Here is a 27,832-nt window from a genome sequence, read left to right as displayed (position 1 = left end):
TTATTTCAGGTCTCTCTATTCTATCCCATTGATCAGTACGTCTGTTTTTATGCCAGTACTGTGCTGTTTTGAGTACAATGGCCTTGTGGTATAGTTTGATATCAGGTAATGTGATACCTCCAACTCTGTTCTTCTTTCTCAAGATTGATATGGCTATTTGGGGTGTTTTGTGGTTCCATATAAATGTTTGGATCATTTGGTCTAGTTCTGTGAAAAATGCCATTCGTGTTTTGATAAGGATTGCAGTCAATCTATACATTGCTTTGGGTAGTGTAGACATTTTAATGATGTTAATTCTTCTTATCTATGAGCACAGTGTTTGCTTCCATTTATTTGTATCTTCAATTTCTTTCTTTATAGTCTTCTAATTTTTCAAGTACAGGTCTTTTACATCTTTGGTTAAGTTTATTCCTAGGTACTTTTAAAATATATTTTTTATTGATTTCAGAGAGGAAGGGAGAGGGAAAAAGAGATAGCAACATCAATGATGAGAGAGAATCATTGATCTGCTGCCTCCTGCATGTCCCACACTGGGGATCGAGCTAGCAACCGGGCATGTGCCCTGACCGGGAATCAAACCGTGACCTCCTGGTTCATAGGTCAGTGCTCAACCACTGATCCACGCCAGCTGGGCCATTCCTAGGTATTCTTTGATGCAATTGTAAGTTCATTGTTTTCTTAGTTTCCTTGTCCAATAGTTCTAAGTAACTCTTTACATTCTTATCAAGGAACTGATTCATATCCATTCACAACAAATATTTTTCCCCAGACATATGGCTGGTTAATGTCACTTCTGTGTGTCTGTAAGTGTCCTGTGACCGTAACGGACCAGTATTCCCAAATCTAACCTCTATAATAGGACGGAGAAAGGAAAGCTGGCCCTGTCACTGCTCGGCTCCATACAAGTCAGACTGGACCTGGTGACTGCAGCAAAGACTGTGGATAAATGATCGGTGCTCATTTTCCGTCCTTGGCATCCCCCGCTAGAGAAGTCCTGGGGATTTCTCTAAAACTGCCCTCGGGGAGTTTTTAAAAACCCGTGTATTTTTGAAGGTGTTCCTGAGCCGGGTCTGCAGGAACCATGTGTGCTGCAGAGTGTGCAGCCCAGAGCTCTGTGGTTTAGAAGCGTTGCTGCTTCTCGTCGTTTCTGATCATGTGCCCTTCTTCAACTTCAACAAAATGTTGGCTGGTTCCGGTGGGAGTATTTTCTGTGGGAATTCCGGTCTTGAGACTATGTTGATTGTCCTCAAATGATCTTCTGCTAGGGTTCCTCCTCTGGGGTGATTCTCTGTGTTGGAGGAAGTGGTTGCAGAAGGCTAATTATTATGGGCATCGGAGGCAGCAGCGGCCAGCGACTTTCTCCTGAGGTTCTCACTAGACAGTTGAGCCTCATACCACCGTTGTGAGTTTTCTTTAGAAGGGATTGCTCCTTTGCCCGTCTTTGCACTTCCCTCAAGGGGTTCTGTTTAGTTAATAATCTGAGGTCTGCTTTCTGATTGTCTTTTTCTCTGCCACAACAACAACACAACAAAATGATGGCAAGATAGTTTCTTCCAAACACTGAGTGGACTCAGGGAAATTTGTTCGGAGCCAAGTCTGTCCTTTTGGGGTTCACTGATCCAGTGCCTGGCTTGCATTTTACTGAGCACTGCTGTGCACACTGGTAGGCACTTGGGGAACACAAAAGCAAAGGAGGAAGGAAGGGCTTTGCCCTCAAGAAACTCATGCTTCAAAAGGAACTTAAGTTCTAGCTGCCTGGCCCTGTGGGAAAGTGTGATGGAGGAAGTGCTGGGATGTACCCCAGAGGGCACAGAGTGGAGCAACAGCCATGCAGGGTAGTTCCCATGATAAACTGTTATTTGAATATAACCTTAATCCTCATTATAAGCCACGGAAGTGGCTTTAAGATGAAGGCAGTAAAGAAAGAAATTAGAGGACTGCCAGAGTCCTCATAACTCTATGCAATATAAGATACATATAATATAAATATATTAAGATATATGTATATCTTAATATATTAAGATATGTTTATAATATATTAAGATATATTTATAATATACATATAAGATAAATATATTAATGTAACTTTCCAATGTCCCCCTACTAAGAGTCATTGTATCTTTAACAATATTTCTCAAACCTATTCGTTTATTTCAGACACTGAGTGAACTCATGGAAATTTGTTAGGAGCCAAATCTGTTATTTCTCACTCTGCGAGGAAAAGAAACATGGCAGATCTACAATGTAGACTTTAACCACTTTTATTTTATTGAAACATAAATGTGTACAAATATAAAATATGCATAACCTTTTTATCTCTGTACTTTTATAAACTATAAAACCAAGAGACGTATAAATTAAGTAAAAACTTAAAAAATCAATCACACTTGAACTAATGAGAAGACTTGGTTTCTCAGAGACCAAATCACCAACGTTGGGACCATTGTCAGGGGACAGATACCTTTGGGCTTTTCGTTTCAGTTGTGTTTGACTTGATTGTTGTGATTTTGCATCTAATGGCCCATCACAGGCATCTGTGGCATTATCGTGGTCACCATTTTTCCTTCTTAACAAATAGCATAAATTTTGTCTGCCGATTCATTGTTTTGATGAGCAAATTCATCAGTAGTGTGCCCCTAAATACAATGCCAAATAAAGCATAGGTCCTTAAATGTACTCTGTGATAATCTTACTGCCACTTTTCTATTTGTAAACTATCGTAAAACATTTGTTCTTAGAATGAATTGCGACATCTTTTATGTTTTATTTAGTATAAATACCTCATTTATTTTCAAACCCATCTATTTTGTTTTCTCTTTAGCCTATGGCAACTTAGAGATACATTCCTTAGCCTTACTTCAGCATCGTCATTATGCAAATTAATGCTACAAAAGAAGAGTTTTGTGTTTTCAGTTGGTAAAGAATTGTGCATGAATAGTAGACAAGGGTGGTTGTTATCATAGTTACCATTAAGGCCTTGCTACAGACCTAAGGGCCTGGCCCTGACGCTTTGAAGTTAATCTCTGATCACTTGGCAGCAGCTGTCTTATAAATGCAAACATGGGAGCCAAAGTCACATGGCAGTGTTCAGTCACAAATGTCATGAGATTATCTAAAATATGCTTACCTCAATATCAGCAGTTTTGATTATCAAAGTGAAAACAAAATGTTTTAATTGTCCCAGAACTCAAAGATTTTGTCTGTAGATTTCTGGTAGACAAGAACACCCGTTTGAGAAATACTGGTCTATAGAATGTTGGTCAAATACCCGAGGACAAAGAAGTAGTTCCCTTATTTTTTTTTTTTCATTTCTCAGAAAAGATTGGTGGCATTTCTGAGTATAGCAGCTGACTTCTGTCCCGCTCTCAGCCTTGACCTGTTCCCTTCACCAGTGCCTACTTTGTTTCTATCCTACAAGGCCTTAGAAAGGAGTTTATAGACTAGGGGTGGGCATCAGGCCTAAACGGAGGTCAGCTAACTGAAAGTAGCTAAGTGTTTTCATGTGATACTAGGATTTCCCACTGACTTTCTCTCTTTCACGGTGCCATGAACTCTTTGCGAAAGGGACTGTAGTCTTATCATGTATTGGATTCCTGGTGTGTGATACCACGCCTCGCACATAGGAGGCACTCAGAAAATGTATGCTGAGAGAATGCATGAGTATTAGTATAAGAAAGTACTTAGTGGTGTGATTTATGTACATCAGATGGCATGCTCCAGTGTCTTGTTCCTGGAAGCATATGACCGATAACTTGTCTCTGTGATGAGTTAGCTGGTCCCGCAGGAAGCTGGTCTCAGCCTGCCTCGGCTCGATCGTTGCCTCAAGAATCAGGCGAGTGACCTTCACTGCCTAGGAGCTAATATCTGGAAAGTGATGAACAATTTCCCGCCTGGCACGTTTCCTTTGGCGTCTTGGCTTTTCTTCCTCACCCTGTCACCCTGGTGATTCAGAACCATGATCTTGTCCTTATTCACGGGAAACACACAAGCCACAGTCCGGAGCATGATATCCTTGTCATTGCCCCACCCTCTCTGGGCACCTCCAGGCAGAGAGCGGGGGAGAGAGCTCAGCCTGTTTGCTTTCTGATTTTGATCTGTTTGCCTGGTTCACTGTGATGATAGACTTAGGAGATAAATTGTGTATTTGTTGGAGATAGATTTTGATTCTTCAAGATCAAAGTATAGTGTTACTGGCCCTTAAAGAGTACTTCTTTGTTTAAATTATTGTTTATTTTTTCTCCAAGATAACTTTTCCTTGTTAGTTTTTTTAAACCAACTTTTATATTTCTTATCCAAAAAAAAATCATTCACCAGATAATGGGCCTTGGTTTTCATCCTGTGTGTTAGACATGTGATTTGAACACTTGGGGGAAATGTTCTGATTGGTTGGAGCCTCCAAACTGAAATAGCGTTAAGCAGAGAGCTGGGCTTTCTTACATACAAGTCTGCCATTGTGTGTGTGTATATATATATATGGCTACTGGTAGTGAAGGACAGACAAAACTGGCCATGCCAAAGGTTAGCTGCTTCATATGCTAACATGTTCTGTCAAATGGATCTAGCCAGAAGAAGCCGGGAACTGAACTATTTATCTAGTGAGCTGTGTGGTTGAGAGAAAATCCAGTGACTTTATGTGATTAGGGAATTTTCTTGTCTCAACAATTAAACCTCGCCTTTCACCTCATTGCCTTCAGGGCTCTACATAGCTCAGAAGAGAATTTGGAACTTGGAAATGTAAATGGCAGTTGAATTTTACTAAAATAGTAAACAGGGAAACAAAATGCTCTGTAGATAAGAACTAAATCTAAATAAATACCTACATCTAAGTAAATGCTTAAATACGTGCTGTTTCATTGTATACTGGAATCTGAGTACATTGTCATTAGTCCTTAAAGTAAGACATGCTTCTGTTGGCCCCGGTGCTCCTATCAAATGTAATGCTTCAATATATTTATATTCTTATTTTTCCTCTCATTTCATAAAAAATAATATGGTTTGCTTTGAAATAGCCCGGTGTAAATCAGGGGATACAACGAGGAAAAATTTTATTAAAATTGTATTAATATAAAGAATTGTAAACAGTAACATGACTCATGAAACCAACAAAACACCTGATGTTATCACATGTATCTGTAATAGAATGATGGTAGAATAGCGCACAGTGTGGTGTTGTATATGAGTTTGTATAAGCGTGTGTGCCTTACACAGGTAGACACAGAATCTGTCTCTCCAACTGTAGTAACTGGAAGTGTCTCACATTTTCAGTTATTTGAAAGAACCGTCTGCTCTTGTATTGAATATATAATGCATCGATGCTCCCTGCTTCCAAGTAAGAATGTGCTCCTCACATATAATCTAAAGGTTCTCTCTCGGGTATATAAATGACTATCCCTACACACTCACTATTTGAAATAACAGGGAATCAGCCTCAATGATCTACAGTTGGTTAGATTCAAGCCCACAACAGGCTTTAACTCAAAGCCGAGAGTGTGTTTTCTTGGTTGGATGACACTACAACCTGTAGTAGGACTTGGGCAGCAAAATAGCAGGCAATAAAAGAATCTTTTTTAATATATATATTTTATTGAATTTTTACAGAGAGGGAATGAGAGAGAGAGTTAGAAACATCGATGAGAGAGAAATATCGATCAGCTGGCTCCTGTACACCTCCCACTGGGGATGTGCCCGCAACCAAGGCACATGCCCTTGACCGGAATTGAACCTGGGACCTTTCAGTCCACAGGCCGACGCTCTATCCACTGAGCCAAACCGGTTAGGGCCAATAAAAGAATCTTTCCCAGCATTAGGACTGGCTAATGGTGACCCCCGTGAGTTTGTCCTTGAAGGCAAAGACCATGTCTGCCTTGGATGTGTGTTCCTAGGGTGTCACACCGCAGCTGCCACATAACAGGTACCCCCAAAATCATGTGACCATCATTTAAAAAATTGGTGCCTAAAGCACTGAGTTATGTCTCAAAAATCGACTACATAAATTGTGAACCGCTTCTTTGCTCGAACAGGGAGAAGATCCAGTTTATTCGAACGGAAGGGACCCCAGGATTGGTGCGCCTTTCCAGTGATGCAGACCTTGTGATGTTGCTGAGGTAGGTGACGCTCATTCTTGAGCTAGAAAGGGTCTTATTATCAGGTGTCAGGAGCATTTTAGAAAATAATTTGACAGCACTGCTAGCCTTTATTCCTGAGTTCTCGGGGGATGCTCACTTCCAGAGGTGGATGCTGGTGTAGTGGTCCTTCATTCCGGATTGCCGTTCCCATCCCGGAGATGTCTGATTGCTTTTGCCCTGCTGGTCGAGGAGGTGGCATTAGAGCAGGGGAGGGTCTGTAGAGGCCAATGCGTGGAATGTCCCATTCACAGAATGGAGCAGAAGGGTAGGTACAGCTTACCCCTTCAGCGTAGAAGAGGTCATGTTTGTATTTTCTTTCAGATTGTGTGTGTGTGTGTGTGTGTGTGTGTGTGTAACTTGTGCTCGGTCCCCTTTTGCTGATTCAATACTGTTTATTTACTCTATGGTTTTGAGAGTTTAGGTCTGGGAAATCAGATCAAGTTGAAATTTGGTCTCTGGTCCTCACTTTCAACTTGATAGCCCTTCATAAAACTGACCAATTGTGTTTTCTTTGCTGTTGGTTAGAGTACCTTTGGTCTTAAATTTTAGAGTGGTTTTGAGGGGGAAATAGCCAGATTTCAAGAGCTCTTTTCATTTTCAATATTACCCTTCAAATGTAGGAGGCCAGAGTAGAACAATGCTTGCTCCTCGCAGTGGTTGGGACACCCCACCAGTGTGACCTCCATAGAATGAAAGGGCAAGTCATGCAGAGCCATGTCAGTTAATATTTTATTTATCCCAGAGTGCTAACAATCTCATTCATGTTATTCATAATGATCTGGACCTGAGCCATGTCTAACGGCCTACTTGACAGTTGACATATTTTAAAAACTAAAGCCAAAACGTTAGTTTCTTTTACTGGATTTTTGGAGCATAATTCATTGGGATACATTCACTTTCCATAAAGATTTCATTTCACTGGATTCTGAATAAGACCTATGGTAGAGGGGTTCCTTGACTGCAAGAGGGTGAGCCTTGCCCATGGTGTACTGAGCTAGTTCTGAAAATAGGACAGGCTGTGCCAGACAGTCAGGAAGACGATTCGTCCATTAATATGGAGTATGGTGTTTCGTCCATAGTTTGGTTGGAAATATTTGGATGATCAAATGTGTTTATCATTTTAATAATACAGTGACACAGTGTATTAGTTGTGCTGCTTAGTAAATGATCTTTAATGATTACTGAAACTTTTGGGGATCTTCTTAGCTCTTTACTTTTAATTTTACTTTGGAGTTAGAATAATTTGAAATAGTGACTGTGAACTCAAGCAACAGATTTGTTGCTAATAGGGGAAGACTGCCTGTTTTTATACTTTGTCTATTTCTTAAAAAGAGAAATCACTCCTGGTCCAATGGACTTGATTATCAGCAGCCTGCAGTGTAGAGATAGATGACACAGCTCTGGGAAATGATTCCATTCAAAAATAAACCTGTATCAGGCTATTTTCCAATATAGATATCATGAAACCTGAGAGTTCCTAAATGACCTTGCTGCCTCTGTTATTGATAATTCTAGTTCACTAACTCAATTCATGTAAAAAAAATATTCCTCTGTTAGAGCTCATATAGGAAATGATTGATAAATTTGACTGCATTTGAATTTTAAAATTTACATAATGAAAGACACCATATATGAAGACGTAAAGAAAGGTAACAAACTAGAAGAATATATTCATAAGGCATAAAATGCTATCATAAGGACATAAAGAATGCCTTTAAATCAATTTAAAAGAAAAATGGGTGAAGGCTAGAAAAAGGCATTTCATAGAAATTGAAGCAGCAATAACCAGTACACTTATGGAGAGATGCTCACAGTCATAAAATGCTGTTTCAAATAATGAGATACTAGTTCACACTGTTCGATTTGAAAAAAAATCAGAAGCCTGATAATTCCAATTGAGAAATTGGGCCTCTTTTTTTTTTTGCCTGGACATGGTGGGATTGCCATTTCTAGACCCTCTTCGGAATACAGTTTGGCAATGTTATATATTAGTATAGTTGAAAAGGCATCTGCATTATGACTGAGCAATTCTAATTTCAGTTATGTTACCATGTTTACGCTAAAACACTCTTTTACATATGCCCAAGGTGTTCACTGCACCATTATTGATAAAAGCACAAAGTTGGGGAGAAGTAAATATTTGTCAAAGGAGATAGGGATAAATAAACTTGGTTCATAGAATGACCTGCTGCAGAGCAGGTAAAAATAATAAACTACATCCTTATGCACAGATAAATCTCAGAATTATATTGTTGAACAAAACGTCCAAGGATGCTATGTACACATACCCATTGTAATTTTTAGCAGTACATCAGGCAAAGCTATATATTTTTTATCTATGCCTATGTGTTGCTAAATATAAGACTGTGAAAGGATACATATTAAGGTCATGAAAGAGGAGAACAAAAGGCTCTTCATATATACACTTGCACACATGCATATATATATATATCATATATAGACACTCATATGCATATATGTATATGCATATATATGTATATGTACACATACACAGATCTACAGGTATGCATGCATATTTGTCGGAAGTAAAAATAAAACACAGGTGTAGATGTCTGAGGAGAGGGAGCTAATCCCTACTCTACAATTACGTTAGCTAGGACTTTGTGGTAGCAACTGTTACATGGGACTTCTCACTAGCGATTCCCTTTAAAATCACATTGTTTCAATGACTACTGACTTATTTAAAAAGAGAAATGACCATTTCAGGGCTTAATTAGGCATTAAACATATGATTACTTACCGCTTCTGTTCCCAAACCTTCTGACTTCTATAGTTTAAAAGTGGAAAGATGGCTTTAAAAATATCTTGTCTAAAAGTGCCTTTGCTACAATGGTCGGTCCTGCAGACGTGTGCGTGTGGATGAAGGACAGAAAGGCTATCAAGTTGTCATTGCTACCACCCGGGGTTTCCAAGCCTCGGAAGTGTAGCCGCTGTGGGCTGGATATGCCTTTGTGGCAGGGAGCTGGTCTGTGCATTGTGAGATGTTTATGGGCATCCTGGCCTCTACCCACTGGATACCAAAAGCACCCCCTCTCCCAGTTATGGCAACCAAAACGGCCTCCAGCATCACTCAGAGTCCTCGGAGGGTGTGGGGAAGGGCAGCCTTGCTGGGCGCAGAAGCAGTGCCTTGGGGGGCCTTTCCTTAAACCCCTACAAGGTTAAACTCTTGCCTCTTTTTCTGAATATCTTCTGAAAACAAGGAGCAGGTTTTAGATTTGGCCAAGTGTGAAGGAAGCCTACTTCCACCTCTTAATTAAAAAACTCTTAATTGTTGTTTTCATTCTATTTTAAGTGTTTGAGTGGCCCATGCGCAGAAGGCGGTATTTTGTGGAAGAGCCACACTCAAGGGGCCAAAGAGCCGCAGTTTGCCGACCACTGAGTTAGTGCAATCAATACTGCTTTTCCTTATCATCACCTGTATGATATGGGATTCCAAGACACCAGATATCTGCTGACTGGCTTTTAGAAGACTAGTGGAAACAGCAGATGCGGGGTTGGGTAATCTAACATCAAAACCCTCACATTTGAAAACCATTATGAAGCTGGGGGGCTGATTATTTAGGAGCTATTTTGTTTTCTTTTGCTTTTAACGCTCCTTTTAAGCCCTGAGCTCCGAAGGCCGAGAGCCGCTGTCTGTCTCTCAGATGAAGCTGTGAAACATGCTTCGTGTACCCAGGAGGGGCTCTCAGGAGATGTCTGTTGTTTTGGACTCTTATTCCCAAATTACAACACCCAGCTTCTCTTGCACATGAACATGTGAACTCATGCTCACACATTAAAGTGGCAAAACAGAAATGACCTTGTCCGACGTCGGTAGGAAAACAGACCAGCAGCCACAGGTTCCTCAGGAGCGGCCGCAGCAGCCAGTCTGTGCGGGGACTGGTCAGGGGCAGAGGGACACCGCTCCCCGTGGGACGTGGGACGGGGACGAGACCTCGGGTGGGGCGGGCCAGGAGGAGAGAGCGACTGTCTTAGCTGGAAACACGGCTTTTCCCACCTCGTTGGCTAAAGTGCGCATTTTGTTTCTTGTTTTTCCCCAGTTTATTTGAAGAAGAGATAATGTCTTATGTGCCTCCACATGCCTTACTCCACCCCAGCTACTGTCAGTCCCCGCGCGGCTCCCCTGTGTCCTCTCCCCAGAACTCGCCAGGTGAGTCCACCTGCAGCTCCCGGGTTCTCCGAGGAGCGAGCCCTAAGTCAGAGGTTGTGTTCTGCGTTGGGGCCAGTGCAGGGACATTCGGGTGCATTTTTAGGGCCAGCCTGGGTGCATGCCATGTGGCACGCTCTGTCCCCTGGATCTGGCATGTTTCCCGGGGATTCATGCCGACAGGAAGGTAATGACATTCCGGAATAGCAAGGTAAAGGCTCGCCGTGCGGCCTAGTCAGAGACAGGACTTACTCTTCATCCGGCGGTGCCCAATATGCCTTGGAAAACGTTAGGGCACAGGATACTGTGTTAGCTTTTTGCATTTAAAAGGTTTTAGTTAGGAGGCTGATTCAAGGAATAATAAAAGAAATCTCTACTTTTGAGAAATAATAGAGAATTGAAACTGGTCAGCTTCAGGGACTTGGAGAGTTTTCCCTGCAGTAGTCACTGCCTGCACTGCATGGGACAGTGAAGGACGCGTGGGCAGACAGAACGTGTGACCGATGAAACAAACGAACATGTTTAATTTCAAATTCCTTTTGAAGGAGGTATGTTGTGAATGAAGGAGTGACTGGTTGAATGTGTGAGTGAATGGATAGATGAATGAATGAAGGAATGAATGAATGAATGAATGAATGGTAGAAAATGCAGGTTAGCAAACGAGTGTTTTTTAAAGGAGGGTAGTCATGATGTTGTAAATCAGCTGTATTATCCTCATTATAGGCAATGCATTGTTCACACTTTAACAGCTTTCAGAATTTAAAACTATGCGACTGGGAATCCACACTCCATACGTATTACGAAGAGCCGCTCTTTATGTTCATTGATATATAACATGTGTTTTCACATATTGTTGTGATAATGAAGCTACAGCCGACTCAAATACCTCAAACAGGAAAAGGTTCATTTACCACAGATTTATTGAGCATCATCTATGAGCCAAGCACTGGTGCTACAACGATGAATAACACACTCTCTGCCTTTGAAGGATTCATAGTGGGCCAGTGAGTCAACGTATGACTCTGTAAAGCTTTGTGGTCCGTCCTGTATTGAAGAATGTGTGGGAACACATCTCCCCTTAAGACTAGGGGTGGGGTGTTGAGGGAAAGATGAAGGTGCCTGGTTTGAAGGGGGGCCCTGAAGAACGATGGTGGGAGTTTACCAGGGAGACCAAAGGAAGAAGGGCCTTCATGGCACCGAAGCATGAAAACAGTTTAGGGCAACGCGAAGGCAAGTTCCCAGAGCTCAGACTGGAAGATAGACTAGGACAGTGATGGCGAGCCTTTTGAGCGCGGCGGGTCAGCATTTTGAAAAACCCTAACTTAACTCTGGCGCCGTGTCACATATAGAAATTTTTTGATATTTGCAACCATAGTAAAACGAAGACATATTTTTGATATTTATTTTATATATTTAAATGCCATTTAACAAAGAAAAATCAACCAAAAAAATGAGTTCGCGTGTCATAGGTTTGCCATCACTGGCCTAGGGCCTGTGGGTCATTGATGCCGTACCTTGTAGTCCATGTGCAGCCCCTAAAAATGTGTAAACAGAGGAACATCCTGTTTTACAAAGACCAGTTTGGTGGTGATACAGAGGATGGATTAGAAAATGAGAGACTAGAATCAGAGAAACTGTTTGGGAGGCTGTTGTGTTAACCCAGGTGACATGCTTTAAAGAGCTGGACTGGTGACGATAGAGAAAAGGGAATTAATTCGAAAGACACGTAGGAGGTGGAGATACCAGGACTTTGAGTTCAGGTAAGGAAAATTCTGAGGTCCCACCACCTAGATTGCTAGGCAGACGGTAACCCCATTTACCCAGAAAGGAAAAGGATTGGACTGGAGGGGAGCGGAGATGAGTTTGGTTTGGACATGTTTCCTGAGGAATCTTCGGAGATATCCAGGCACAGCTGGAAAAGACCTCCATGGAGCTCCGGAGAAGCTGGCTGGGAACACAGGTGTACGGGTGGCAGCGGGGCCAGAGTGAGGGGAGAGGAACGAGGGAAGACAAGTCTGTGGAAAGAAGGGAAAAGCGGACGGTCACATGAGAAACCCCAGCGTTTCAGTGCTGGGCGGAGAGAGAGCGCAGGGGAGAGAGCCAGTGGATTTTGGAACAGAATTAGGAAAGTCTTTTCAGGGAAGCCAGGTTCCAAGGAGGAGGGAGTGGTTAACTGGGCCACATCTTCAAAGGAGTCATGAAGGATGAGTCTGAGAAGAGGCCATTAAATTGGAAATTTATGAAATTGGGTATGGCCTTTGCCAGGGCAGTGTCCGTGAAACCATCGGTCACAGACTGGAATGTGACTGGTGACAGAATGATAGAGGATGTCAGGAGGAAGCCAGGAGGGTAGACTATTGTCTTCACCAGGTGTGAAAGGAGAGGAAAATAGGACAGTATGGGTCAAACGATGTGGGTGGGAAGAGAGTGGCCCCTCGAATGGGGCGGAGCAGCAGGCGGCACAGCCCAGGCGGGGGCAGGCAGGACCCTGGGGGCCCCAGCACCGGTCAGCTTGGGGACAGAGCAGGGACACCAGCTTGGATGATACAGGTTGGGAAGACAGCAGTAGATGACGCGACAGGTAAGTTTCAATGTGACATAGACGTTTGATGCCAACGTCCAGGGGAGAAATTGCTGTCATTCACAGCTGCCTTCATCTTTGTCAACCGTGTGTGATGTTGGGCGATCCACTCCTCCCTGGCCTTGAATTTCTGTCCTGTAAAATGGGAATAATAGTGGTCGCCTCCCCTGGTTACTCGGAGGAAACCTCACTGGAGAACACCATCCCAAGCATCTAGTACATATTCGTTTATTCCTTTTTTCCTTTTTGGAAATAGGATCCTGAAAAGTAGCGTTTGTCAATATTTGAGCCATTAATAACTGCAGCATATCAACCCATTTCTTCCTGATGCGCAGGGCCGGCCGCCTAAATAGTTACTCATTCTGACGGGTCTTTATCGTAGCTGGGGCCCAGGGTGGCGTTCAGTTGGGTTGTCCCTCTCCCGGTGCTTCGTGGGTAAAGAAATGAAGCCGTGCGGGTTGTCACTGATTCCAGCCAACGTTCTCCTCCCAGGCCTTTGCTGAGGCACCCTCCCCAGAAAAGGTAGATCTCGGGGTGTCCCTCTGAATGCCCTCCCCCTCCGGAGGCGCAGGTCAGGAGACTGGCCAAGCATCTCGAGGCTCGCGTGAACACGTGACATGATGCCTCTGTCGATCACTTCATTTCATCGCCCATCACCATGGCCGTGAGGAGTCCCTGGTGGGAATAGCACGCCTCCTGGAAGCAGGTGTGGGATTACATCCCAAAGACAAGGAGAACCCAGGCAGACCCCCCTCGCCAGCAGTGCTAGTGGCGGCTGTGACTCCCTGGGAGAACCGTCCCCATGCTCTGGCCCCCCGGGTCCAGTGGGTGTGGTTTGTCCCTACAGTCGGCTGCACTGCCCTGGCCCGTGGGGTCACTAACTGATGCCACGTGACCCACAGGGGGACTCGCTGGCCGCCTTCCTCCTGTTTCTCCAGGTGAAAGAGCCTCTCCCTCTACCGGTGTTTCCCAAGTTTTCGTGAAAACACTTCCGAGGGGTTCTGAGAGGTTGTCTGGTCCCCCTTGCGACTAGAACGCCACCTCCTGAGGGCTTGGGGATGATGTTGTGAAAATCACGACGATCATGAATTTTAATGATCTTTTCGGAGCCCTAGGACCCCGTCAGCTGTCCATGTTTCCTTATCCGAGCGCGGGGACAGTCAGGGGCAGCGGGGAGGGGCTCCGCCAACGGGGACTCGCTGCTCCTGAGCTGTGACAGCGCCGCTGAACACCTGTCCCGATGTTGGAGCGGGAAGCGTGGCTCTCCTGGGACCTTAGACGCCAGTCCCCGCCTTCGCGCCCTCCGCCCCAGGGCAGAGCCCTTCCCAAGCACCGTATGGTTTGTGATGTCCGATCCGGGCCCAGCAGGAGACCTAGGGGCCATAGGAGGCCGGGCATTTCTAGGAACTTAGATGCAGCAAATCCCCCGTTTAACGAATGCTGTGGGAGGTGTGCTCACGCCTGTGAACGTTCCCGGCACCTAAGCTCTGAGTGCACGAGGCACTTGGTGGTTTAAAGGACCGTCACATGGCGCTGGCAGTCCTTGGCCAGACCTGGGCCATCTGGAAGCGACAGCAGCCCAGGTCACAGGCAGCCCAGGTCCCAGGTCCCAGAGAGCACTGAGGAGCCACATGGGTCTTTCCTGGAGCTCGTCTTGAGGGCCTGGGGTGGGAGAGGGAATGATTTCTCCGACCCCACGGGGGATTCTCTCTTCCTCTCTTTCTGAAGTCTTAGCATCTTAGCTGCTGCTCATTTCATCGCCTGTTCTTCCCACAAACATCCTCTCTGTCTCTCCCCCTCCTTTCCTCTCTAATTCCCGCTCCCTTCCCCCATCACCCCACTCTCCCTGGAGTTGCTCTGCACTTGTTCTAGAAATGGGGTTCCACCCCTTCTCTTTACTCTGCCCCCCCCCCAGGTGATCTGGGAACCAGATGGTACAACTGTAGATGTCCCTTGTGGGGGATGGGGACCTGTGGTTGCAGAAACAAGGGGAAGGGAAGCCAAGTATGTCGGGCACAGCTAAGAGGTGGTGGTGGTTGTCGCTCGCCTCCCTGTCCCCCACCCCAGCGCTCTCAGGGGTGCCTGTCACTGGCATGCCCTTTTGCTCTCCCCTTTTAAAATCCACCCTGGTCTGAGAGGCCAGACTATCCAAGGGCTTTTTAAAAAAACAAATAGTATGTAAATGATAGCATGAGCCGGCTCAAAACAATGACCTGAAGGCCTGTTCCTCTTGGGAATAAAGCAAAAATGTGAAGACTGCAGTGGCTGTGCTTCTAGCCAGCTAGTCTGGAGGTGTGAGTGTGTGAATGTGAGTGTGTGAATGTGTGTGTGTGAATGTGTGTGTGTGTGTGGTTTTCCCTGTTAATTTCCATTGCGGAGCTATGTTCCAGAAGATGGAGTCGCCCAGAAATTACTGCACAGCTTGATAGTCTGTTCTCATTCACTGACAGAATTTTTTGAAAATGTCATAGAGCTCTTTTTTTTTTTTTAGAAAGTGAACCAGGGTAGAAATGAGCCCTGAGCCATCCCCGTACAGCGGCCTGGGGCCATGTGGGACGATGCTGAGCTTGCTCCCTATCCAGGGCCGCTAGTCCTCAAGGCGGACGGGGTTCCTGGGGGCACATCCGGATAATCAGAAGGGCCCCAGGCTTCTTAGAAGTTTGATGCAGAGATTTTCCTAGTACCACCCCAGGGATTTTTTCAGGTAGATTTCTGGAGTTGCTATGTGATGATGCAGGTTTGTAACAGTACGTAGAAATAGGGCGGCACTAGATGGAGGGACTGTAGGTCTGCCCAGGAATGGTAAAGAAAAAAGAACCCTAATGTCTGTTACTGAAATTTCTTCCTGCAAATAATTAATGTAGCGCTGACTACCCTATGAAGTCACCCTTCATTGGGTCACTTCCTGAATGTAACAGCGTCCTCAGTCTGACTTCCCTGTTCAAGTCCGTAAGACCGTGAAGTTGCTCTTGGGCCGAGTCTTGGATCCTGGAGCCTCGCGGGGAGCTGTGGCCGCACAGTGCTGCTCACTCCGCTCCCAGAAAGATCATGTTTTATTTCCACAGCGGAAGTACCGGCGCTCCTGCCCTGGAATTTCTTGGCAGTTGCACCTGACGTGTATTAGGAGTCTGACAAGGGCCAGCGGCCTAATTCCCTGTAATTTCTAAGCCGTGAAGTAATGGGTAAATGGTTTTTTCATGATAGAACTATTAGCAGAAGCATTTCTTGCCTTTAACGACGTCTGTCCCCAGAGTCTCCGTAATTGAGTCACGTCAGCGGGAGCATCAGTGGAGTCAGAGCTGTTTTATTGAGGCCCGTGTTGGTGCTGATGATGCATTATGGGACTCCCCACATCCTCGTAAGCATCTCAGGTTACACGCCAGCAGCGTAAGATGGGCTGTTGTGTTTCTGTTTAAGGAATGAACTCCTAAAGAATCACGTTTCTTTTGAGCCTGGACGATTTTCAGGGGGTGCTGTGTTCTTCCTTTCGTCTTCCACCATCATGCTCTCGAACACGGATTCATGAGTCTGCTCCGAGCTGTCTGGGTTTACTGGCCGGCTTTTCTCAGCCGGCAGCGCTGACAGCCTCATGCTGCACCCCTGAGTGGACTTGGCACATGCTGCCCTGTCCCTGGGCGTCCAGGAGTGTCGGTTGCTGGATGCGGATGCTGCCCGGGTGTTTTGTGGGTACCCTTGCCCTCCCAGGCGGGGAGGGGGTGGCGGATAATGGTTCTCACGCTTGGAGTTGGTGGAGAGCCCTATAAAACACTTAGCCAGGCCACACCCCCAGGGGTCTGATGTCGTGTCTTGGGTGTGGCCTGGCCAGGGAGGTTTGTAAGCTTCCCAGGTGATCTAATGTGCAGCGGAGCTGTGGGGACCACTGCCAAGGAGTCCCTTCTGCATCCCAGACACTTAGGTCGAGGTTATTGGTTTTCTTTGTGACATCGCGCTTAGCTCTGTGGGTAAGAGTCATAGCTATGCAGACAGACCTCTGGGCATATCGATGACCAACAGCAGTGTGACTGACCGTTCCTAAGCCCCAGCGCAGGCCCCGGGCCCTCGGTGCCCAGCTCCATGCAGACAGTGGCAGGCACCAGCCTCCCTCCCCACACGCCTCCCTCCCCACACCCCGCCTACCAGTCTCCCTCCCCACACCCTGCCCACCAGCCTCCCTCCCCACACCTCATCCACCAGCCTCCCTTCCCATGCTGCTTTGGGTGTCAGATAGACCTGGCTCAGACCCCACACCCACCATTCACTGGCATATGATATCCGTTGCCTTAGTTACAGTGGTGATGGGGGGAAGGATAACAATGCCTGCTCCCTAGACTTGGGAGGACTCCCCAGGATTCTCTATGCAAAGCGCCTGGCCCGTAAGCCATAGCCAGTACTTAACCAGCGAACGGCAGTGGTATTGTTCTAAAAACTTTATTTTTTAAGTGTTTTTATTGTTTTCAGAGAGGAAGGGAAAGGGAGAGAGAGATAGAAACATCAATGATGAGAGAGAATCATCGATCGGCTGCCTCCTGCATGCCCGCCACTGGGGATCAAGCTTGCAACCTGGGCATGTGCCCTGATCTATAATCGAACTGTGACCTCCTGGTTCATGTAGGTCAATGCTCAACCCCTGAGCCACGCAGGTTGGGCCTAAAAACGTTGTATTAGCACGAGAGTTCCTGCTTCTCTCCTTCCCTCCTGGTACCCGTTCTTATTTCACATGGCACATATTCCCCTGCGTCCCCACCCTGCAGTCCAGGCTCACCGTGCCTCAGGCCTCCATTGCAACTGCTCCTAACTGGCCTCCACCCCATCTTCTCTCCTTGCCACCCTGCTTCCCACTGCTCACTGCATCGGGCCCAGGCTCCTCAGCCTCGTTTTCAATTCCTCTCATAGTTTGGCTCCAACCTTCCACTGCTTTCCCTCCCCAGTCACTCCCCCGCGCTCTCCTCTGCTCTGTGAGTGGGTCTCCCCGTGTCTGCTGACCACACACACAGGGCTTATTGAACTCACGCTGCCGCCGTAGAGGACAGATCTCTGGGGTAAAGGCCTGGCTCCCTAGTCTTCCCCCTTTGTTCTCTGTCATCCTCATTCACTGTCCCTTTCCCATAACCCTGATCTCAGTGCACATCCTGGGGCCAGGCAGCCGTGCCAGTGCGTGGAGCGCACGCTTCCTCTGATGGAGCAGCGGCCCGCGTAGCCCCAGGAGAGTGCACGCCAGCGGCTACAGGAGCTCCCGACATTGTCCGGAGGAAATATGTATTTTTTTTTACTTGAAATCTCATTTTTAAATGCTGAAAAGTTAATTTAAAAATCTTTAAAAATGATTTTAATGCAAACAAGATGGATCACTAGGTCTGGGTCCAGCCCCAGGGCAGTAGTCCTGTCCTCTGCTTTATAGTTGGCACGCCATCGAGGTTAGGACTTAATCACGTGTTCGCCAATTGTTGGACAGGTTTGATTGCTGACTTCCCAGCCACGGTGCCCACTTCGGGAACCCTGTCTGACTCATTGCGAGCATCCCTTGCTGAATCTAACATGGTATTAGCAATGAATGACCACCACTGAGCTGATTCATTCATCAAAGAAATATTTAATGAGCTTATTCTGGTGCGTAAGGCACAGGACTTCAGCATGTCTGTCTTCTGGTTTCTCTCATTGTGTTGTGAAATCTCTGGTGGAAATTTCCAGTGTTCTTGTCAGCGCCCTGACTCCCATTTTCATCACCGATTCTGTATCCCGGCATGTCGGTTAGATACCTTAAGACCCAAAGCCAGAGTTTTCTATGGAAAGAGGAACTGTTACTTCTACATTTTATTAATGATACTTGTCATGTGATGAGATATTTTTTAAAAAAATCTTTAGATAATCTGTAGATAATCACAGTACTTGGCACATATTAAGAGAAGCAGGGGCTGTGTGGAGGTGGGCAAAGGTGGGGGGAAACGGGACATCTGTGACAGTGTCAACAATAAAAGTAATAAATACGTTCACATTGTTATGCAAAAAGAGAATGCAACAAACAGCAGTCTTATTTACTCTGTGCAAGCAGGAGACGTGCCTTCAGCAGTTATGTCTGAATCCTGTGTTTCCATCCAGATTATTCTACCCTGCGGCATCAAATGCGTGCCATTATGCGTCTGAAGCAATTCCTAGTTAGGGTGCAAACCCGAAAGAAGTTTCGTAGGTTTTCCATAGAGTGAAGGATGGGAACTCACTGCTCTTGCTGTAGACACCGCATACTTTTCACATGATAACTTCCTGTCTCATTGCCATGATATCATCTCAGCAGCCAGCAAAGATATTCCGCCCTCCAGTCAGCACTGGGCATGAGTAATCCAGCTTGGCTTGCAGCAGCTTGGCCTGAAAGGGGAACACATTTGACGAACACATGGCACCATCATAACTACCCAAAGGGCTTCGCTCTTTTCGACTAGCATGCCACCAAGGAACCCAGGGGCCGTGTGGAGGTGGGCAAGGGTGGTGGGGGAAGGGGGGCATCTGTAACAGTGTCAACAATAGAAGAAGTCAGTACATTCACATGGTTCTGCAAAAGAAAAAGAATGCAACAAGGGGCAGTGTTGTTTGTGTAAGCTCTGTGCAGCCTTTAACCTGGACAGTGGGAAGCTGCAGGAGCTGAACGCATTGATGGCCCCCTTTCACATGTTCCCTCTGGTCTCAGCTCGGATGATATGTGTTCATGGTGGCATGATGCACACCGGGACGTTGCGCAAGGCCAACCCTCTCTCTCTGTGGTTTGCTGTAGGTACGCAGCGTGCCAATGCCCGGGCACCAGCCCCTTACAAGCGAGACTTTGAAGCCAAGCTGAGGAACTTTTACAGGAAGTTGGAGACTAAAGGGTATGGACAAGGCCCAGGGAAATTAAAGTAAGTGAGAACGAAACCAGCACAGGGTCTGCTGATGGTGAGAGGATGGGGTGCAACTGGGCGTGGTTTGCGGCGGACGACCACCTTGGTTTTAGTCGGTGTAATTATTTTGGTGTCTGTACGTGGCAGCACCATACATAACACGGTTCTGGCACTGAGCACAATTAAGCTTAAGGTGTTTTTTCTCTATCCACTGAGCCACACCGGTTTCGGCTGAGCTTAAGGTTTTAAAGCAAACAGTAAAGAAACGACCACATTCCATGTAAAAACGTCCACTGAGCCAAACCGGTTTCGGCTAAGCTTAAGGTTTTAAAGCAAACAGTAAAGAAACAACCACATTCCATGTAAAAAAATGTTAAGGAAAAGTACAAGCTGCCCAGCTGTTGAGCACCGACCTATGAACCTGGAGGTCATGGTTCGATTCCCGGTCAGGGCACAGGCCGGGGTGCAGGCTCCATCCCCAGTGGGGGGTGTGCTGGAGGCAGCTGATCCATGACTGTCTCTCATCATTGAGGTCTCTCTCTCTGACTTCCTTTCTGACATCAATAAAACTGTATTTTAAAAAAATAATAATAAAATTTAAAAAATGACAAGCGGATTTACTTTTTCTCCTGAAAAGGACCTCTGTTGGCTTAGCGTGGACTCGTTGGCTCTGAGGCTGTCGCGATGTCCTGCATCGCTCAGCACTGTCCCCTGAGCCGACCTGAGTGCGGGCACCGTGCTCAGCATGTCGCTCTGTGAACTAAACTTCACTTGTTCGACGGCGCACCTCATGAACGTTGTTCCTGCCTGTCTTCCTTCACCTCCATTTAAATGGGGAAATGGAAGCAGCCTCACAATGTGTGGGCAGAATGATGCTCATTCTCTACGTGCCCCTCCTGCCCTCATCCCCCCTCCAGCCTGCACCAGGGCCTTACCGAGGTCTCGTGCCCCCTGAGAGAAGATACAGGAGGGAGGGTCGCTACTGCAGTCCCACCACATTCCGGGTACCCGAGAAAGGGTCCAGGGGGCAGCCCACAACCCATGGCTCGCCACCCCCCCCCCAGGAGGGCTCACTTGGTTAAGTTAGCCGGTCCACTTCCCTCACCTCAGAAAACACCAGCCCGTCCAACACCATGCCTCTCAGAGCCTTCTCTCCTGATGTTTCTCTTACGAAGCTCTTGATCAAGCTTTCATCCCGTGGCCTCCACATTACCTCCCTTTCCATGGCTATTATCACTACAGTCAAATTGGTGTGTGCTCAGGGATGACTTCAACTGTCATTCGGACATGTGGGTTCATGGGCCACACGTATCAGTCGTTTGTATCTGTCACTTAGGGAATCTCAAGATTCCCTTCATTTAAAAATTAAGTCAAGCACAGTGGTAAACTCCTCTGCTTGGGGGAGGACACAGAATTTTTTTCCTCTTGTTCTCACAGTCAACTCTCTAGGCTCTTAGTACCTCAATTCCTTGTCGTGGGGCACTCGGGCTCCAACCATGACCTCCTGGGGCTGTTCTTCCTTAACTCAGCACAAGGTTGTGCCTGTGATACTGCCCATTGTCCTTGGATAGATGGACTCGACCACTCAGAGGGCCTCTCGGTGTTCGCAGGTCATAGGTGGGGTGCCCCCTCTATCGGCGCTCCTCTTACGCAGCAGTTGCTGGCAGAGAGCGATGGCATGAAGTCACTCCTTTTTGCCTCGTTAGTTATGGTAAATGGAAATTAAATGGCAAGCGCCCAGTCCTAGAAAGATAAGGATTAGGCAATAACCTTTTTTATTTTTTTTCAAATTGTCTTCTTATGGACAGGTTAATCATCAGAAGAGATCACTTACTCGAAGATGCTTTTAATCAGATCATGGGCTACTCCCGAAAAGACCTGCAGAGAAATAAGCTGTACGTCACCTTCGTCGGGGAGGAAGGGTGAGTGGCACAGAGAAGTGGCCTGGGGAGCGCAGGCTGGGCTGCAGGGCGGTGTCTCACCACATCCTCGCTGCGGTCGCCTGAAACAGGAAACCCTCTGGCAGGAAATGCTGCTCTCATACACTGAAATCTCGTGGCTTTTTTTTTTAAAGGCCTTCTCTGGTTTTTGAATTATTTGGCATAGAAATTCTCTGGTAAAAACTTATAACTCCTGAGCATTTTTGAGAGCATCGTTTGGTTTGGTCTCTTCTCTACTTCCCTCCTAAAGGGAAGTGTGGGCTTTGAGGGGGTAAACACCAAGGAATTGCTTTTCAGCATCTGTGCTCTTGTTACCTACCCTGGGTGCCCGGCAGAACGTGCTTCACCTGGTAAATAAATTCCGTTTCAGCATCACCATTGGAATTCTGCTCTTCTACCCAGAAGCCTCCGCAGCAGTCACTGTTGGGTCTTGGTTCTTACTGTTCTCTCCTTTGAGAGGGCAGCACACCTACCGAGATGGCTGCCTGCCGTAAGCAAAGGTCTCCAACCTTCCACGACACTTGCCTGAGTGTGCTCATGTAGATAAGGGTCAGGGAATGAGGAGTGAAGACTCGCACCGTCTTCATTGCATCTGGGTAGATGTGGCAGCTGTTACATAGCACATGAGAGATGACAGCTCTCCTGTCTCCCAGGCCCCTTCCTCTTTCCCCATTTCAGGGCAGGGTTTCAAGTTCTAGCACCTCCAGTGTAACCCAGCCATCACTACAGTGAAGTAAACAAAACCCCACACCGGTGCCTGAACTGTGGTTGTCTTCTCCTTGATTGTATTATTATTGATTTGGATTTGGATTATTTCCCTCTCAGTCATGCCCAGGAATAAACTGTGTTAGATTATGGAACCATAGTAGTAATAGCCAACAAATTAAACCATCCAGTATATGGTTCATGAAATGGAGGCTCCAATGTATAAAATAACTGCATGTCCCAGTGGAGCCAGATTATAGCAAAATTGAGATTCACAACCAGGTCTGAGTTCTTCCTTCAGTCCTCTTGGCCCAACACTGGGATGTAGGCAAAACTCCTGCACTCTGGTCTGTCTGCAAGTTTTTCCTACCCATGGATCTTTCCACCATTTCAACTAGTGCCTGGTAACGTCCGCTCTTCATGTGCACTGTTGTATAGTCTCCCTGCTGAGACTCGGTGAAAGGGAAACCTTACGTGGGAAAGAGCTTAATGTGACCGAGTTGCACAGAAGCTGCCTGAGACCCAAGCCCTTCATCCCTGACGTGCCCCAGTGGATTTCTCGCGTCTGTTCGTTGGCTTAGAGATGCAGGTGCACAGTTGAAAATGCAGACAAATGTTTTTAGCCTCATCACAGGTATGCATGGGATGCCAAGTATTTCCTGGCAGAGTCAGCCTGGTTTGAATGAGAACGCTTCTCCTCCCCCAGAGGGCCAGCTGCCTTCCTTCATTGTTGAGATCTCAGAGATGCAGGGAAGAGGCTTGGGGAGCCCTGGGACTTAAGTGTGAACGGAACAGGTGCTTGTGATGTTTGGTCATGCAGCCTCCCTAGGATCCAGACTGATGACATCTGCTCCTGGGAGGAGGCCCAGGCTGAGTGGGCCTGATAACTCTGGATTTGATCGCCACAAATGTCCAAATGCTTCCTGCTTCTATCGCCTGTCTTCCACCTATAACCCCAGAGGGAAAATAAGAGGAGACATTGAGGTGTGAATTTCAGTCATCAGAAACACTCTCTTAACTTGGTGATTGCCAGAATGGCACAAACAACAGTGAATGACAGGACGTTGTCCTGTTCTGGGACAGGAAGTGTGGGAGGATATATGGGAAGTAGTGACTTCCAAAGAGGCAACAATATACCATTTGAATGGCCAAAGATACAAAAGATCCATAATCAGAAAATCATAAGACACTGAAGAAAGATAATTGAAGAAGATACAAATAAGTGGAAGCATATACCATGTTCATGGATAGGAAGAATTAACATAATTAAAATGTCCATACCACCCAAAGCAATCTATAGATTCAATGCAATTCCTATGAAGATACCATGGTATATTTCATGGACCTAGAATATTCCAAATATTAATATGGAACCACAAAAGACCTGAATAGCCATAGCAATCTTCAGAAAGAACAAAGTTGGAGGAAATCATACTATGATATCAAACTCTACTACAAGGCCATAGTAATCAAAATAGCCTGGTACTGGCATAAACAGAGACATATAGATCAATAGAACAGAATAGAGAGCCCAGAAGTAAACCCACGCCTTTATGGCCAATTATTTATTAACAAAGGAGGCAAAAACATACAATGAGGTAAAGATAGTCTATTCAATAAATGGTGTTGGGAAAATTGGATAGATACATGCAAAACAATGAAACTAGACCATCTTCTTACACCATATACAAGAATAAACTAAAAATGGATTGAAGACTTAAATGTAAGACTTGAAACCATAAAAACCATACAAGAAAACATAAGCAGTAAGATCATTGGACATTTTTCTTAGCAATATTTTTTTCTGATATATCTCCTGCAACAAGAGAAACAAAAGAAAAAATAAACAAGTGTGACTACATCACACTAAAAAGCTTTTGTACAGTGAAGGAAACCATCCACAAAATAAAAAGACAACCTACTGAATGAGAGAACACATTCGCCAATGATACATCTGATAAGGGGTTAATATCCAAAATTTATAAAGAACTTATATAACTGGAGACCCAAAAAACAAGGAACCTATTAAAAAAAATGGGCAAATGACCTGAATAGAGACTTCTCCAAAGAGGACATACAGGACATACCAAAAGATGCTCAACAAAGATGCTCAACTAATCATCAGAGAAATGCAAATTAAAACCACAATGAGATGTCACTTCACACCTGTCAGGATGGCTGTCATCAATAAATCAACAAACAAGTGCTGGCGAGGATGTGGAGAAAAGGGAACCCTAGTGCACTGCTGCTGGAAATGCAGACTGGTACAGCCACTGTGAAAGACAACGTGGAGGATCCTCAAAAAATAAAAAATGGAACTACCTTATGATCCAGTGATTCCACTTCAGGGAATATATCTCAAGAAACCTGAAACACTGAAATGAAAGAAGATATGCACCCCAATGGTCATTGCAGCATTATTTACAATAGCCAAGATCTGGAAGCAGCCCAAGTGCCCATCAGCAGATGAGTGGATAAAAAAGCTGGTACATTTACACCTGGAATACTGCTCGGCCCTAAAAAAAGAAGAAAGTCTTACCTTTTGTAACAGCATGAATGGACCTGTAGAGTATTATGCTAAGTGAAATAAGCCATTCAGAGAAAGACAAATACCGTATGATTTCATTTATATGTGGGCTCTAATGAACAAATTAAACTAATGAACAAAATAGAAACAGACTCATAGATACAGAGAACAGACTGGCAGCTGGCAGATGGGGGGGAGGTTGAGGGGCTGAGTGAAAAGGGTAAAGGCATTAAGCAAAAAACAAACACACAACATAGCACCTCACAGACACAGACAACACAATGGTGATTACCAGAGGGAAAGGGTGGTGGAGGAGATAGAGGGGATAAACGGTGCCAGAGGGGACTAGACTTTGGGTGGTGAACACACAATACTATATATATTTGGTGTCCCCCCAAAATGTGTACACACACTTTGAATAATAATAAAGGCAGTGTTTATTAAAATACATTTCATTTTCAAAATTAAGCTATCAACTGTTAAAATGTGTCTACGTTTTTTGGGACACCCTGTCTATATATAGTATTATAGAACTGTACACTTGAAACCTATGTAGTTTTATTAACCAATATGATCTCAATAAATTCAATAAAAACTTTAACCAAAAAAGAATAATGCATCTGCCTGTACTCCAAAAAGGTGTGAATTTGCAGATTTGCAGAGATTTTCGCTTTGCTTTAAATCAGTGGTTCCCAACCTTACTTTGGCCATGCCCTACTTAAGCATGTAAAATCCATGATGCCCCCCCCATGACATATAACTCGTATTACTCAAAAAGTGAGCTCCTATTCACGTGGAGGAAGCCTAAAAGGCCATTAACTTGGTCTAGACCAGTGGGCGGCAAACTCATTAGTCAGCAGAGCCAAATGTCAACAGTACAATGATTGAAATTTCTTTTGAGAGCCAAATTTTTTAAACTTAAACTATATAGGTAGGTACATTGTTATTAACTTAATTAGGGTACTCCTAAGGCTTAGGAAGAGCCTCATTCAAGGAGCCAAAGAGCCTCATGTGGCTCGCGAGCCGCAGTTTGCCGACCATGGGTCTAGACAAGGTTCCAAAGAACATGGCATCCATGAAAGAGAAAAATAAAAGAATGAAAGGACAGGTGAAGTACTGAGGAAGAAATCACTAAAAATTTGTTAAAAAAATAATAATATAAAGTGATACGAAAAAATAGCAAATAAAGTTTCAAAACATATAATGAACTGAAATGCACAATATATATTTATATACTGTATCTGAGGCCCCTAGAACCATAAGAAAAAAATTCACTGTTAATAACTCATTTTTGAATTGCCCCCCTTAAAAATCAAATTGTCCCCCTGTGGGGCATGTGCTCCATGCTGTGAACCACTGCTTTCAGCTGTTTCTTTGCACAGACCCAAAACATCATCTATAGATTGAAATGAAAAGCAGAGGCAAGAAAAATGACGGGGACATTTACAGTCAGAAATGTACAGGTGAACTACAAATCCCGGGTGAAGTGGAATTAATCTGAGACTATTGGTGATGCCTATATTCAATTTAAAAATACAAAAATAACTCAAGAACCTGTTCATGTGTCTCACTAAAATAATGCTTCACGTTTTACTTGGCTTTTTCCAACAGTCAACGGTTTCTAGGCAAATCACTGTGATTCACTTTGGTCAGAGCTGGAGGTCTGTTCTCGTCATTGAAGTTTCCGCCCCACTTGAGTTGGTTATCTGCGCTGGCACAGTGGGGAGGCGTGCGTGTCAGCAGTGGTGGCTGGGCTGGAAACTGAGTCATCTTGAGAGAATGTGGGGGAGACTGCAGACCATGGTTGCTTCCTTCCGGGGGGCTTCTGTCTGCCTGGAAGTCGCTTCTTTAGGGAGGGGTTCAGTGGGACACCACCTGGTCTCCAGCGTGTCATTGTCCTCTGACTTCAAAGTCCTAGCAACCGAAGCTACGTGGTGGCAGGAGCCAGCTAGGAAGACTGTGGTGTTGTGACCAGGCATCTTGGGCCCCGAACTTTGCAGTCGGCAAAGCAGGAAGGCAGCGGTGGCCTTGTAAAGAGAGGTGTTTGCACTGTGACGGCCCCACCCCCTCTCTTCCTCCATGGCCAACTCTGGGCAAGGCGCCTTTCTTTGAGAAAGAATGAGTTCATTATATGTGAGGAGCCACCTCAATGACGTCAGCCAGCTGTCTTGCAAAGCCACGCTGAGACCAGGGAGGGGATGTGGGCAAACCCTGTTAGCGTCAGGGTTCAAGGCCAGAGGAGCTCTTCCTGTGGCCTTTCTCCTGAGACAGCAGGTGACACCACTGGAGAAGGACCCTGCTGTAGGGAGGCCGAGGCTTGGAGTCACGGGGTGCAACTCGGCTTGTCTTCGTCCTTGCTCCCAAAATCCCTCCCTCACCCATGAGGCCTCGGGGAGTAGCTGCTGCTCTAACGAGGTGGGGGCGGATCGGCAGGTGCACAGGCGTGTGTGCCTGACCCAGCCTGTAAGAAAGCTACGCTCTCTGATTCCTGAAAACCTGGGGGACACGGTGATGGGACTTCCCATTCCATCGTCTTCTCTCATGGTATAGTCTACTTCCCTTGGAATACTTTGCTTTCAGTGATGTTTAGTTGCACGTCAAGGACAGGAGAATGAAATAAATTGTTCTTTTTAAAAAAATATTTTAATTGATTTTTTTACAGAGATGTAGGGAGAGGGAGAGTGAGTCAGAAACATCGATGAGAGAGAAACATCCATCAGCTGCCTCCTGCACACCCCCCACTGGGGATGTGCCCACAACCAAGGCACATGCCCTTGGCCGGAATTGAACCTGGAACCCTTCAGTCTGCAGGCCGACACTCTATCCACTGAGCCAAACCGATTAGGGCAAATAAATTATTCTTAACAGATATTGGAGGCCACTAACAAGTTGGGCTATGTCAGCCCGGCAGCGTGATGGT

The 27,832-nt window shown here is 45.6% G+C and overlaps 1 protein-coding gene and 1 long non-coding RNA gene across 2 annotated transcripts in view; one reads left to right on the top strand and one right to left on the bottom strand.

Moving 5' to 3' along the window:
• Positions 1 to 27,832, top strand: part of HECW2 (HECT, C2 and WW domain containing E3 ubiquitin protein ligase 2) — a 182,944-nt gene that overhangs the window by 121,914 nt on the left and 33,198 nt on the right. The window contains 4 exon segments of the mRNA XM_015566100.1: positions 6,021 to 6,104; positions 10,187 to 10,296; positions 19,638 to 19,758; positions 21,549 to 21,662. Of these exon segments, the coding sequence (XP_015421586.1) occupies positions 6,021 to 6,104; positions 10,187 to 10,296; positions 19,638 to 19,758; positions 21,549 to 21,662 (429 nt within the window).
• On the bottom strand, positions 18,445 to 19,292 carry LOC107183650. Its single transcript, XR_001514438.1, has 2 exons — positions 19,041 to 19,292; positions 18,445 to 18,654 (listed from the first exon to the last, which is right to left on the bottom strand). It is a non-coding gene; the product is annotated as an uncharacterized LOC107183650 (long non-coding RNA).

Source organism: Myotis davidii, unplaced genomic scaffold (genome assembly GCF_000327345.1).
Source record: "Myotis davidii unplaced genomic scaffold, ASM32734v1 scaffold221, whole genome shotgun sequence".
Lineage (NCBI taxonomy): Eukaryota > Metazoa > Chordata > Mammalia > Chiroptera > Vespertilionidae > Myotis > Myotis davidii.
This window is presented reverse-complemented; position numbering and strand designations above follow the sequence as displayed.